At 41.7% G+C, this 12,612-nt stretch overlaps 1 protein-coding gene across 2 annotated transcripts in view; it reads left to right on the top strand.

The window, feature by feature from the left end:
• Window positions 1-839: 839 nt before the first annotated feature.
• LOC137431016 (uncharacterized) overlaps window positions 840-12,612 on the top strand; it is a 76,566-nt gene continuing 64,793 nt past the window's right edge. Inside the window, exons 1-2 of one of the 2 annotated variants that reach the window (XM_068121871.2) lie at window positions 840-1,380; window positions 4,438-4,616. In XM_068121871.2, coding sequence (XP_067977972.2) covers window positions 912-1,380; window positions 4,438-4,616 — 648 coding nt within the window. In that variant the 5' untranslated portion in view covers window positions 840-911. The remainder of the gene's footprint in view (window positions 1,381-4,437; window positions 4,617-12,612) is intronic. The other variant, XM_078781319.1, reaches the window with a different exon arrangement.

Below are 12,612 nucleotides of genomic sequence, written 5' to 3'. Positions count from 1 at the left end.
AACAAAAATTCTTGAAGCAGCTGGCTTTCGTATAATTTCTCTCATCATTTCTAACGACTTTAAACTTTCTGTAACCTCCCAGTGAACTAATGCACCTAGTGAAATGCTAAGACACATACGATTAGGGCATTGGTTCAGCGGAGATTTGTTATCTCTCGCCTGCCTTTTTAAAGAGCAGTGCGCTGGGTATTGAGTTCTCTACTGGTTTCATTCGTGCTGATTGGAATTCCCACATGTGTTTTTATACTCTACAATATTAAACCAACTGTTTATTTTCAGTGCAGTGTCTTGATCTCTCGTCGGAGCAGCAGACATCGCATCTCAAGCACCACAGTTGCAAACGTGACGTCAATTTTCCAACGTTGACCCAACATTGTTGTGTTGGTACAGTTGACCCAACGTACCGTGTCCATGCTGTGGAAAAAAAATTGGAATTCTTCACCATTGAGAGAAGGGGCCAAAAAAATATATTGCACGATTCCTCAAAGAGTTGTGCATGGATTATGACAAAACTTGTGGGATGAGTTGGTGAGGTGACAAGAACAAGCGATTTGATTTTGGTTCAGGTCCGAATCCAGACATGAATATGACCGATCAGTGGGATACGAAACATAAACCGTTCAGCCTGGCGGAGGTATGCTCTCCACCGAGTGCTATTCTTGTTTATGTTCTGTATCATGAGGGAGATATTTCCGAAAAAAATAAGCATTTTGAAAGGAATGTTTAAGAATTATTCAGGAGAAAGGAACCTGTGTGAAACTTGTGGTCTGCACTTCCTCATGAAACCATCTTATCTTGAAGCACCAGGACATATCATGACCATCTGTTGGACACATCACGGTCCAGAAATAAAATAATTTTTGTGGTTCAAGTTCAGTGATTCTGCTGCAGTGTTAGTAAACGGATCTAGGATGAGGGACTCGCTGTTGGTTTTGATGTTTATCCTTGGACAGTCCACCTGCTTGTTGCAGCCCGGAATTACAGTGCTGAGTGTATACGAGCACACCTGTGTGAACATACCGTGTGATTGTGGGACTCGGGGATCTACCTGGGTATGGTGGATGAGGGATGTAGATGTGGATGGAGTGGTTGATCAACAAATCAACTGTACTCGTACCAATTGCTATGATATCGACTGTGATCAAAAACAAAAAACGATGCTGAACCATCATAAGATTTTACCAAACGGGGATCTTCAAATCAGCAAGGTGGAAAAGAGAGATTCTGGTCTCTACAGATGTCTGAATCAACCTTCACATGGACGTGTAAAGGAGTGTGATTCCACATCATCATTTTGTCCTTCAGGAGATCAAGAGGAAGAGTCAGCAGAGGATGTTACTCAATCTTCATGTGGAGCAGCTCTACTCCTGCACATCTCAGGTGAACCTGGACGTTTATTTTATATTTGGAGAATCTGGAGGTTTATTTCACATTTGGAGAATCTGGAGGTTGATTTGACATTTGGAGAATCTAGAGGATGATGTCACATTTAAAACTTACAAGAGATAAAAAATATTTTATCATGGAGTTTTATTTTATCATCGTGACATCAGGGGGAAAAATTTGCTGCCACATCAAATGTGTACAAAACAATAAGCAGAAAGGTATATGTATAAATAGATGGGATAGCTTAGGTAAAGGAAGATTATGAATTGCTATGGTGTTATTTTTATGGGATTCTAGCGTACCCTGAGTTATCCTGTGCTGTTCTAATCCCGTTGGTATTTTTAAGAAATATTTTTTCCCTTTTTGTGGGGGCAAAACACTTCTCTACACCCACTAAGGAATGGGGTCAGGGATCATTTAATATTAATTTTCACATACCTACAGTCACGTGAAAAAGTAAGTACACCCCATGTAAAGTTTTGACTTTTTCAACATATTTCGACATACAGATATTTGATCTTCATTTCAACAATATTGATAGATAAAGGTGATATAATATAACAAATATCATGAAACATTTCCATTTTGTAGTCTATTGTATAATTTAAATAAACATAAATGCAAATTTCGCATGTGGAAAAAGTAAGTACACCCTTGGCACTAATACGTGGTATTGCCCCCTTTGGCAGAAACAACCTCAAGTAGGCGTTTCTTATAACTGTCTACCAGTCTCTGACATCGACTGGGAGAAATTTTTGCCCACTCCTCCATACAGAATTCTTTCAGCTGTGTGATGTTTGAGGGGTTTCTTGCATGCACAGCTCGTTTCAACCCCCCCCCCCCCCCCCACAACATCTCGATGGGATTTAGATCCGGGCTTTGACTTGGCCATTCCAGAACCCTCCATTTCTTTCTTTTCAGCCATTCCTTGGTGGATTTACTGGTATGTTTAGGGTCATTGTCACGTTGCAAGGTCCACCTTCGGTTGAGCTTCAACTTTCTGACAGATGGCCTCACATTATCCTCAAGCACTCTCTGGTACAATGAAGAATTCATAGTGGATTCTATCATGGTGAGCTGCCCAGGCCCTGATGCAGCAAAGCTGCCCCAAACCATAATATTTCCACCACCATGCTTTTTTACAGTTGGTATCAGGTTCTTGTGGTCAAATTCTGTCTTTGGTTTTCACCAAACATGTCTTCTGGTACTGTGGCCAAATAGCTATACCTTTAACTCATCTGTCCAGAGCACATTGTTCCAGAAGTGCTGGTCTTTGCCTAGGTGTTCATTGGCAAACTTTCGTCTTGCCCTGATATTCTTTCTGGACAGCAATGGTTTCCTCCTGGCACACCTCCCATGTAGATCAAATTTGTGCAGCCTCTTTCTAATGGTAGACTCGTGCACTTTGACATCACATTGGCAAGAGCTACCTGTAGGTCCCGTGATGACATTCTGGGGTTCTTAGAGACTTCTTTCAGCATCTTGCGGTCTGCTCTCGGGCTGAACTTGCTGGGGTGGCCTGGCCTGAACAAGTTGGCAGTTGTTTGGAATCTTTTCCACTTGTAGAGGCTCTTCCGGACAGTCGAATGATTGATTTCAAATTGTTTGGAGATCTTTTTGAATCCCTTCCCAGACTCGTAGGCTTCTATAACCTTCTTTCTGAAGGCCTCAGAGAGCTCTTTTGATCTAGGCATGGTGACGCCGCACACTTCAACAACAAAGAGCAAACCAAACTAAATATCTGAGGTTTACATAAGACAGATTCCTCCAAGATCCTCTCTGACGATGTTCCAATCATTTGCACCTGTGCTGGTGCACCTGTTTTTAATTTTAGGTGTTTGAAGTAGTGATAAATGTAGGGGTGTACTTACTTTTTCCACATGCGAAATTTGCATTTATGTTTGTTTAAATTATACAATGGACTACAAAATGTAAATGTTTCATGATATTTGTTATATTATATCACCTTTATCTGTCAATATTGTTGAAATGAAGATCAAATAGCTGTATGTTGAAATATGTTGAAAAAGTCAAAACTTTACATGGGGTGTACTTACTTTTTCACGTGACTGTATAAAGGCCTAGGCACTATAGAGCGAATAACAAAACATCCAAAAAATCCAACTCTTCTTTCAAATTTTCACAAATTCCCCCCACCCTCCCACGAAACCACTCCCAGGCACTCTCTGATAAACCTCTAAACGTTTGAAGAAGATCCGTTCAGCCATCTCTCAGGAAAATGGTGACACAAAGACATACATCTCTTTTTTAAACTTTACCACATGTTACATGACCATTTGATATAGCGGTCACCCTTTTGAGGTCAACATAGGCCAAAAGGTCAACATAAGTCAGATTTCTAAAATCCTCAATTTTCATCTGATTGACTTGAAATTTGAACAAGATTCAACCACCAATTATTTTGAGGTCAACATAGGCCAAAATGTCAACCACCAACATAGCCTCAACCGCCCCCCCCCCCCCCCTCTCTCTCCAACTCTCTCCTCCCATGACAACTCTTCCCTCTCCCCCCTCTTCTGGCTCCCCTACTCTCACTCTGTCCTCCCTCTTTTCTCCCCACCTCTCCCTTACCCCTCGTCACTATCTCCTTCTCCTCCCTCCCCCTCTACGCTCACCTCCCTTCATCCCCTTTACCCCCAACAAAAATAAAATAAATAAATAAATACAATTAATTACGACCGTATAAAGGGCACGACGTGGGGCAGCATTTCGGAGCATCCCCTTGTGAAAGAAACAAACATGGCGAACACATGTACATTTAGTTTGGGTATGATAAATACCCTGTCCACGTGAGACAACTTAAAATGTTCCAAACAGGCTTGGTGTGTGGTGTCAGGAGGAGGTGTATTGGTAATGGGACGTTGTTTGCATGTTTTATCCACAGTTTGTACCTTACACCATCTCGTTTCGGTAGTGAGGTTGTAAGCTGGTTATACATAGTAAGCTCGTCCTGATAGTTTATTAAAGTAAAAATAACATTGAACACCATGTTTAACATCCGGGATATTAACGATGTGCGATTTCTATCAGATTCCCCCCAGGAAGCGAAGGATTACAAGATTTACAAGATTTACATCAAAACAGGATGGCATTCCCGGGCTGGCACAAACTCCAATGTTTATATCACGATCTGTGGAGGATTGAAGTGTTTGAGATCACATCATCTTGGACATTCAACAACACATCACAATCCTTTTGAACGAAATCAGGTAATTATTCACATAACACTTGTATGTGATCTGTGGCTGTGTGTGTGTGTGTGTGTGTGTGTGTGTGTGTGTGTGTGTACAATGTGTGTGTACGTATGTGTGTGTGTACATATGTGTGTGTATGTACATATCTGTGTATGTGTGTATATATGTGTGTCTCCTCCATAACTCCAAAACGATGAAACCTAGCCACGCCAAACTTTGCATGTGCCACGCCAAACTTTGCATGTGCCACGCCAAACTTTGCATGTGCCACGCCAAACTTTGCATGTGCCACGCCAAGCTTTGCATGTGCCACGCCAAACTTTGTGCAAAACAAGCTTTGTGCCATGTGCAAATACGCCACGCCAAACTTTGCATGTGGACGTATCGAGTGCATGAATGAAAACTGGATGTTTGGGTGTGGTTAAACACCCCTTTTGAAGATCATTTATGGGATGCTCATCATTAAAAACTAAACGGAATATGCGTTACAAAAATGGCGGTGTGTGGTGCGCCATCTTGGTCAGCCCTCTGTCACATCACTGTGTTCCTGGAAAATGCCGTGAATATCAAATCCGTGAATGTGGAGGCATTATGTTTGAATTGGGGGGTGGGGGGTGGGAGGGAGATTCTTACTACATGGTCTCGGCTCGTGGAAGAGCTGTGACAAACATCAAATCAGGACACAACATAACAACGGAATCAGCAGGACAAAGGGGCAATGCCAACAGCAAGGCCGAGGGTGAAAATAGATGGAGACTGACAAACAAAGGATGCAGGTAACATTGAGGGGTAAGGATAACGCTAAGGATGGACAAGATGGATACATAAGCAAATTTCTTGGGAAAGGTGGTTTAACAGGTGTGGAATAGATCATGATTTTGGATGGGGGATTACTTGAGATGGTGGTGAACAGCTGTCTTGAAGACCTGGAGGGAAGAATGAGATTGAAGACAGCATGGAAGGTGGTGTCACAGGTGAGAAAAAGAGAAATAAACAAGTAGAGCAACATTCAAAGTACACTGCCCCATGCCAAATAAATAAATAAATAACATTCTCCAGTGCGTGACACCGCAGGGACGCCCAGGTGCCTGGCAATGCCGCAATGCAGCACACGGACCCAAAATTGGGAGGGAGTGGTGTACGATAATTGATCGATGAATAAATGGTGTAATTAAAATTAATAAATAATAATCGTAATATAATTAATTTATTGATAAATTGGCTAATAGCATACCTAAACCACCACTGCTTCATCCGAATCTGTAAATTTTTGAAAATTTATCAAGTACTTAATCGAAAAAGAAAATTAATCGATTAATTTATTGATCAATAAATGAAAAACACCCTTTATTGCCAAATCATTTGGTCACTGTCAAGTCCAAATACCAGCTTCCTCACTCAAAAGGTGCCTGAGATATTGCCCAGATGAGAAAGAAAAATAAATAAGTACTTGATAAATCGATAATAATTAAGTAATTAATCAATTAATTGATTCATCAAAAAAAAATTAAATCCCTCTTTTGCCAAAGCACGTGCTCACTATTTTGCCTAAATTTCAGCTTCCTAGCTCAAAGGATGGCTGAGATATCGCCTGGACAAACAAACAAACAAACAAACAAGAAGACATCATGCAGAGCACGATACTTGCAAAATCCACCCCATCCCAAAAATAAAAAGGTTGCCATGGCTACATCAAATTGTCCATTTCATTAAGATTATAAAATGACGATCTTGATCAAAGTTTCGGTCAATCAAATTAAAATTGATGATTTTTCAGATGGAAATTGACAAACGGAGTGAAAAGTGGGTACTCTCTTTCGGCGCACGTCATCGCTGGGCCCCCATCGGCACCCAGCGATGACATCATGCAGCGCCTGGCGATGGAATAGGGTGGAGGTGAGTAGTGGTTCTGGATTCGGGCAGTTTCACTCAGAGGAGGTTGCTGAAAATAAAATGTTTTGAAGGGGGCCCAGATGAAGGGGGGCTGATAATTAGTATTGCCCCAGGGGCCCATTCTGGCTCTCCCACGGCCCTGGGTGCAAGTCTTGACAACACGCCACCTTGACAAGGTGCCACCAGGTTTTAGAGGGAGACAAGTTTGAAAGCTCATTCTTGAGATTGAGACATAATTTTTTCAACATCTTCAGAGAGTAGACATACACTTGATGTGGGATTTGTGGAATGATCTGTGGTTGTCTTCAGTTGAATTTGGCTTCCAGAAGGAGAATGCAAGTTGTTTTAAAGCAACTCTTCTCTGGAAGAGTTCCCAGGCTGAATTACTATCAGCGGCTATTGATAGGAGACCAGGCATGAAGTGTAAGAAAGAAACAAGACCGAAAGTCTAACACTAACAGCGGCGTAGACGGGCTTGTAAAATATTATAAACCACAAACACTTATGATTAGCTTTTTAAACAGTCGCTAATGCTGTTTATAAACAAAGAAACAAAGAAATTTGGAGGAATCCCGACATCCGTGAGGTAAGTTTTACTTTCAGAACTGAGCGAAGATCTACTGTAATCTATATACCCCACAAGGGTTGGGTTAATAACATGACCCTTCCTGCCGCTAAAGTGGCCTTTTTGTAGCGAACTTTTGAAACCCACCAATTAAGGTTTTTGTTTTGAAAACCACCAACGAAATCCACTTTTCCTGTTGTTTAACACTAAACTGAAAGGGAGGAAGCCCGGGGTGTGCTCATTTACCAAGCAGCTAGCTAGCACTTGCCAAGCCAGCTGTTCCTTAATGGTTTTGAATGGAGTGCTTGCTCGAATGCTTAAACCACTTGGCGATCTCTCCACAAGAAACTTGGTAAATTAACACACACCCAATGTTCTTGAGACCAGACCATAGATGGACTGTAATCTATATACCCCAAAGAGGAATGACACTTCCTGCCGCTCCCTTAGTGACCGGGTGTACTGGTAAATTAAAATGTCGGTCGGTGGAGTCAGCCTTCGTAATGACATCATAGACATAATGAGGTAGCGTGACGGATGGACACAAAACTGCCGCTACTTTAATATATATTTTTTTAAACACCGTTTAGAGGCCATTTTTCCCCGCAAAGCGGGGGTTGGCCTTTTCGGGGACCGTGGTTGTTGTTGTTTTTTGGTCCCCTTTTTGAAGCAATATTTTACGGCCGGATGCCCTTCCTGCCGCCAACCCTGTTTGACGCCTTTTTACGATAAACAGGGAATTACCAGTGTACTGGTACTCAATTTGCCGACCTCGGAAGGATGACAGGCTGAGTCAACCCCCCTGGCGTTAATTCAGCGATCGACCGGGATTCGAACCCAGGATCCTTGGATCCTAAGCTGGCACCCTAGCCGCTAGCCCAACACCAGGGTTGGGCTAGCGGGGTTGGGCTATATACTTTAATATATAGAAGATGATATATTCTGACCTCCAGTAACTTCGCAGTCACGACGAAGTGTTATGGTTATATTTACTATATTTATTATAACTATTACGAAAACGATACTACTGAAACGATACAACTGTATTAAGAAACCTGGGCTTAATTTGTCTGATTTGACCTGAAAGTGAGGCATGAAGGCCTATACGTACCGTATTGTTGGAAGAGCTGTAACACCTATGCTTTTGATATTTGATGGTAAATTTAACAATCGGTTTGTTTGTGTTTCATACTGAATGAAAAACGTAAAGGTAGAGCATGCCTATTGTGATATATGACAGGTTTTGACAATATGTTCGGCCTGAACGAAAATGGATCTAAAATGGCGGTGTGTGGAGAGTCAGCCGCCGTATCGCCGTAATGACATCAGATGTAATCACATCACCCTGTCATGTGACCAGATCCTCAGCTCTGATTGGTATACGTTTGAGGGGACATACATACATACATACATACATACATACATACATACATTCATACATACATACACTGTTCCAGATGGCTTTGCCCTATGAGCTACGCCATAAATAAAGAAGACCGATATTCTAGCAACGGCGTAGCTGGAAGCTTGTGAAGGACATACAGGCATACACCGGACGGACAGACAAACACTGTTCCAGATGGCATTGCCTTATGTGCCACGCTGTAAAAATATACATATATATATTTATATACTTTTATTTTTATTTTTTTTAACCATGAACATGCAAAGTGTGAATGCAGAAGCAGGTCACATATTATGAACCATAAATACGCAGTGTCCGCAAATGCCGAGGTCCGACTGTACAGTATATAATCAAAGTATTATTAAGAATTGATTGTCAGAGGATGTGGACTAATTGTGTCGAAATCTGGAGAGAAATGTGTCAATTTAACGAAATTGACAATCTTATAACTAAGTGTACTGCATATAACTATTTATTTTAAGCAAGCAAGGCTCTGATTCTCCATATTTTCACATATTGCCAAAACTGAAATTGCCAAAATTGAAATTACCAAAGCATTAAACTTAACTTTCTCTCCTGTTCGTAGAATTATATTGAGTGAAGAAAAGATTAACGAATGTGCAGAAATTAACCAGCTTCATTGAGCTGGTTTAATTGAGTGCAACAAAAATAATTAAGTCATGTCTTGCCTTAGAAACACGATCTACTCTCACGGAATAATTAAAGTATATAATGAAAATATTATTTTGGATTTTAGGATTTTGGATCAATTAACATGTGGATCAATTAACTGTCAAAATCTGCAGTGACATTTGACAACTTATTCATTATAAAATCGTTATAAATCGTTATAAAAACGATTTTTAAAATGAAGCCGACATACCTGTTTACTTAGAGTAAGCAAGGCTCTGTTCCCTCCTTCTCCATATTTACACAATAAAATTTGAATGATTTCTCTGTATGAAACTTTAACACGAGGACCAAAAATTAGTTTCTCGGCTTCTACTGTACGAAATTGGCTGCAAATTTTAGAAGTAAATGCTTTGTACGTCGAAGTAATATGTTCCAAATTTCAGCAACGTCCGTTTCCACATTCTTGAGTTTTATTAAGAAAACCCTCAAATTCACGTTGGTGTCTGTCTGTCAGTCAGTCTGTCTGTCTGTCCGTCCATCTGCCTAAAATGTTTTGGAGCTCATATCTCAAAGGCTATACATTGAAACTCGCTGAAACTTGGAATATACATCAGTCAATCTGTCTAATTACTGGCTTTCAAGACAAATTCAAAATCTGAGCTCATTAAGGGGGGTTTATGGCAGAGGGAGTGTTGACCCCACAAATAGGAATTTGCTTTCTTCTCTGAAACCACACACAATTTCAATGAAACTTCATCACAACCTTCATCACCCATGATGTACGAAAGTTTGTTCAACGCATTAAAAAATATTAGGGTCTGAGGGGTTTGTGGGGGGGTTTGAGTGACTGTTTACTCCTGATCCAGGTGAGCTTCAGGACCCACGGTCCTATTTTGGCATGGCTCATGGGGATGATCCCCAAAAAGTTGGACATAGAAAAATTTTGACCCTGGTAGTAATTTTTGGGGGAAATGCCAGAAGCATAGAAAAGTCCCCTTTAAATGGTATATGTCCTGTGGCAAGCAATAGAAAAGAAGGGGCATTCCATAGTTTGTAGAAAATGCCAAAAAATAGAAAAGAAGGGACATTCAATAAATCTCGTGTGCATGCTGGACTACCCTTGTGTTCTTAGGAGGAACCAAGTAATGCTCCAGAAAAGTTCATATAAAGGGGCGCCAATTTGATTCACACAGCTGCATGAAGAGATACAGTGCATTCAGAATGTATTCAGACCCCTTCACTTTTTTCACATTTTGTTATGTAGTAGCCTTATGCTGAAATCGTTTAAATTCATTTTTTCCCTCACCAATCTACACTCAATACCACATGATGACAAAGAGAAAACAGGATTTTAGAAAGTTTTGCAAATTTATTTTTTTTAAAGCGTTACGCCTAGGTCCCCCGTCGGTGAAGTGTTGTGAGTTGACAAAGTGGAAGACGCAAGGCGACCATCTTGGATTTTGACGTGGCGACCAAATTTTCAATAGCCTTCTTCCTTATGCGTAGATACACCCACGCACCAGATTAGAAGTTAGTAGTTCGTTTATTTTTCAAGATATTCCGCTAACAAGGTTCAACGCACGCACGCACACACGCACGCACACACGCACGTACGGACACGCACACGGACGGAGGGGAAAACCATAGCCCCCCGTTCGCTCCGTGGTGCGACGGGGGACAATAAAAAACTGAAATATCACATTGACATAAGTATTCATATCCTTTGCTCTGACACTTGAAATTTAGCTCAGGTGCCTCCCATTTCTCTTGATCATCTTTAAGATGTTTCTACATCTTGATTGGAGTCCACCTGTGGTAAATTCAATTGATTGGACATGATTTGGAAAGGCACACACCTGTCTATATAAGGTCTCACAGCTGACAAAGCATATCAGAGCAAAAACCAAGCCATGAGGTCGAAGGAACTGCCTGCAGAGCTCAGAGACAGGATTGTGTCGAGGCACAGATCTGTGAGAAACAGGATTCTGTGGGCTTTCATGTGTCTTTCACTGAGGAGAGGCTTCCGTCTGGCCACTCTGCCATAAAGCCCAAATCGGTGGAGTGTTGCAGTGATGGTTGTCCTTCTAGAAGTTTCTCCCATCTCCACACAGGATCTCTGGAGCTCAGCCAGAGTGACCATCGGGTTCTTGGTCACCTCTCTTACCAAGGCCCTTGTCCCCCGATTGCTCAGTTTCGCCGGGCGGCCAGCTCTAGGAAGAGTCCTGGTTGTTCCAAACTTCTTCCATTTAAGAATTATGGAGGCCACTGTGCTCTTGGGACCCTTCAATGCAGCAGAGATTTTTTTGTATTCTTCCCCAGATCTGTGCCTCGGTACAATCCTGTCTCTGAGCTCTGCAGGCAGTTCCTTCGACCTCATGGCTTGGTTTTTGCTCTGATATGCTTTGTCAGCTGTGAGACCTTATATAGACAGGTGTGTGCCTTTCCAAATCATGTCCAATCAATTGAATTTACCACAGGTGGACTCCAATCAAGGTGTAGAAACATCTCAAAGATGATCAAGAGCAATGGGAGGCACCTGAGCTAAATTTCAAGTGTCAGAGCAAAGGGTATGAATACTTATGTCAATGTGATATTTCAGTTTTTTATTTTTAATAAATTTGCAAAACTTTCTAAAATTCTGTTTTCTCTTTGTCATTATGGGGTATTGAGTGTAGATTGATGAGGGAAAAAATGGATTTGAACGATTTCAGCAAAAGGCTGCAACATAACAAAATGTGAAAAAAGTGAAGGGGTCTGAATACTTTCTGAATGCACTGTAAATGTATTTTATTTGCCAGATGTGGGGTGCCCCTTTATATTAACTTTTCTAGAGCATTACTCATAAAGTCATAAAGTATATATGATAATGTTATGAATTTGGGTAGTGATATGTGGAGCAGAATAGATCTGAGTAGGTAATATGCTTCGAGATGTCGCGGTAAGGACAACTTCCTGTAATAAGTCATGCGTAGGCGTTTTGTCAGTTAAGATGTATAATTGTGAATCTACCAGGACATTCGTGTGTTAAGTAGTGTAGGGATTAAGGAGTAGCGCCCTTGTATGTCTCACCTGGTTAGCCAAACCTTTGCCCATTTTGGCACCGCAACCACTTAGACACTTAGTTAGGATCCTTTAGCACAACACTAATAACTCCCTCCCCCCTGACATGACCTAGGAAGAAATCAGGCCAGGACACCGCCACATGGCCGCCGCCGTTTACACCTCCGAGAGGCCTATCCACCTCGAATAGCACGTGCTATAACATCAGGAGCGGGAGCGCGAGTGGGAGTGGCGCAGTGGGCGTGCACCAGGGCGAGACGGAGAGTCGGTGGAGGCTCTGATTGTTTGGCAGCGCGCCAGGGCTGATGTCACGAGGAAGATCGATATTAACGAGGGCCGAGCACCATTTTCGGGCAGTTCGTTGAGGTGCGCACAGGCAGAGGTGGCAGTTGATCCAGAGCAGTTGCTGAATGCCATTGCAGTTCGCAGGAGGAGATCAGTTGAGCCATAGGGAG

The sequence above is a fragment of the Myxine glutinosa genome, chromosome 7 (assembly GCF_964187855.1).
Source record: "Myxine glutinosa chromosome 7, kmMyxGlut1.1, whole genome shotgun sequence".
Lineage (NCBI taxonomy): Eukaryota > Metazoa > Chordata > Myxini > Myxiniformes > Myxinidae > Myxine > Myxine glutinosa.
The sequence above is the reverse complement of the archived record's forward strand: the minus strand, read 5'-3'. Positions and strand labels throughout refer to the sequence as shown.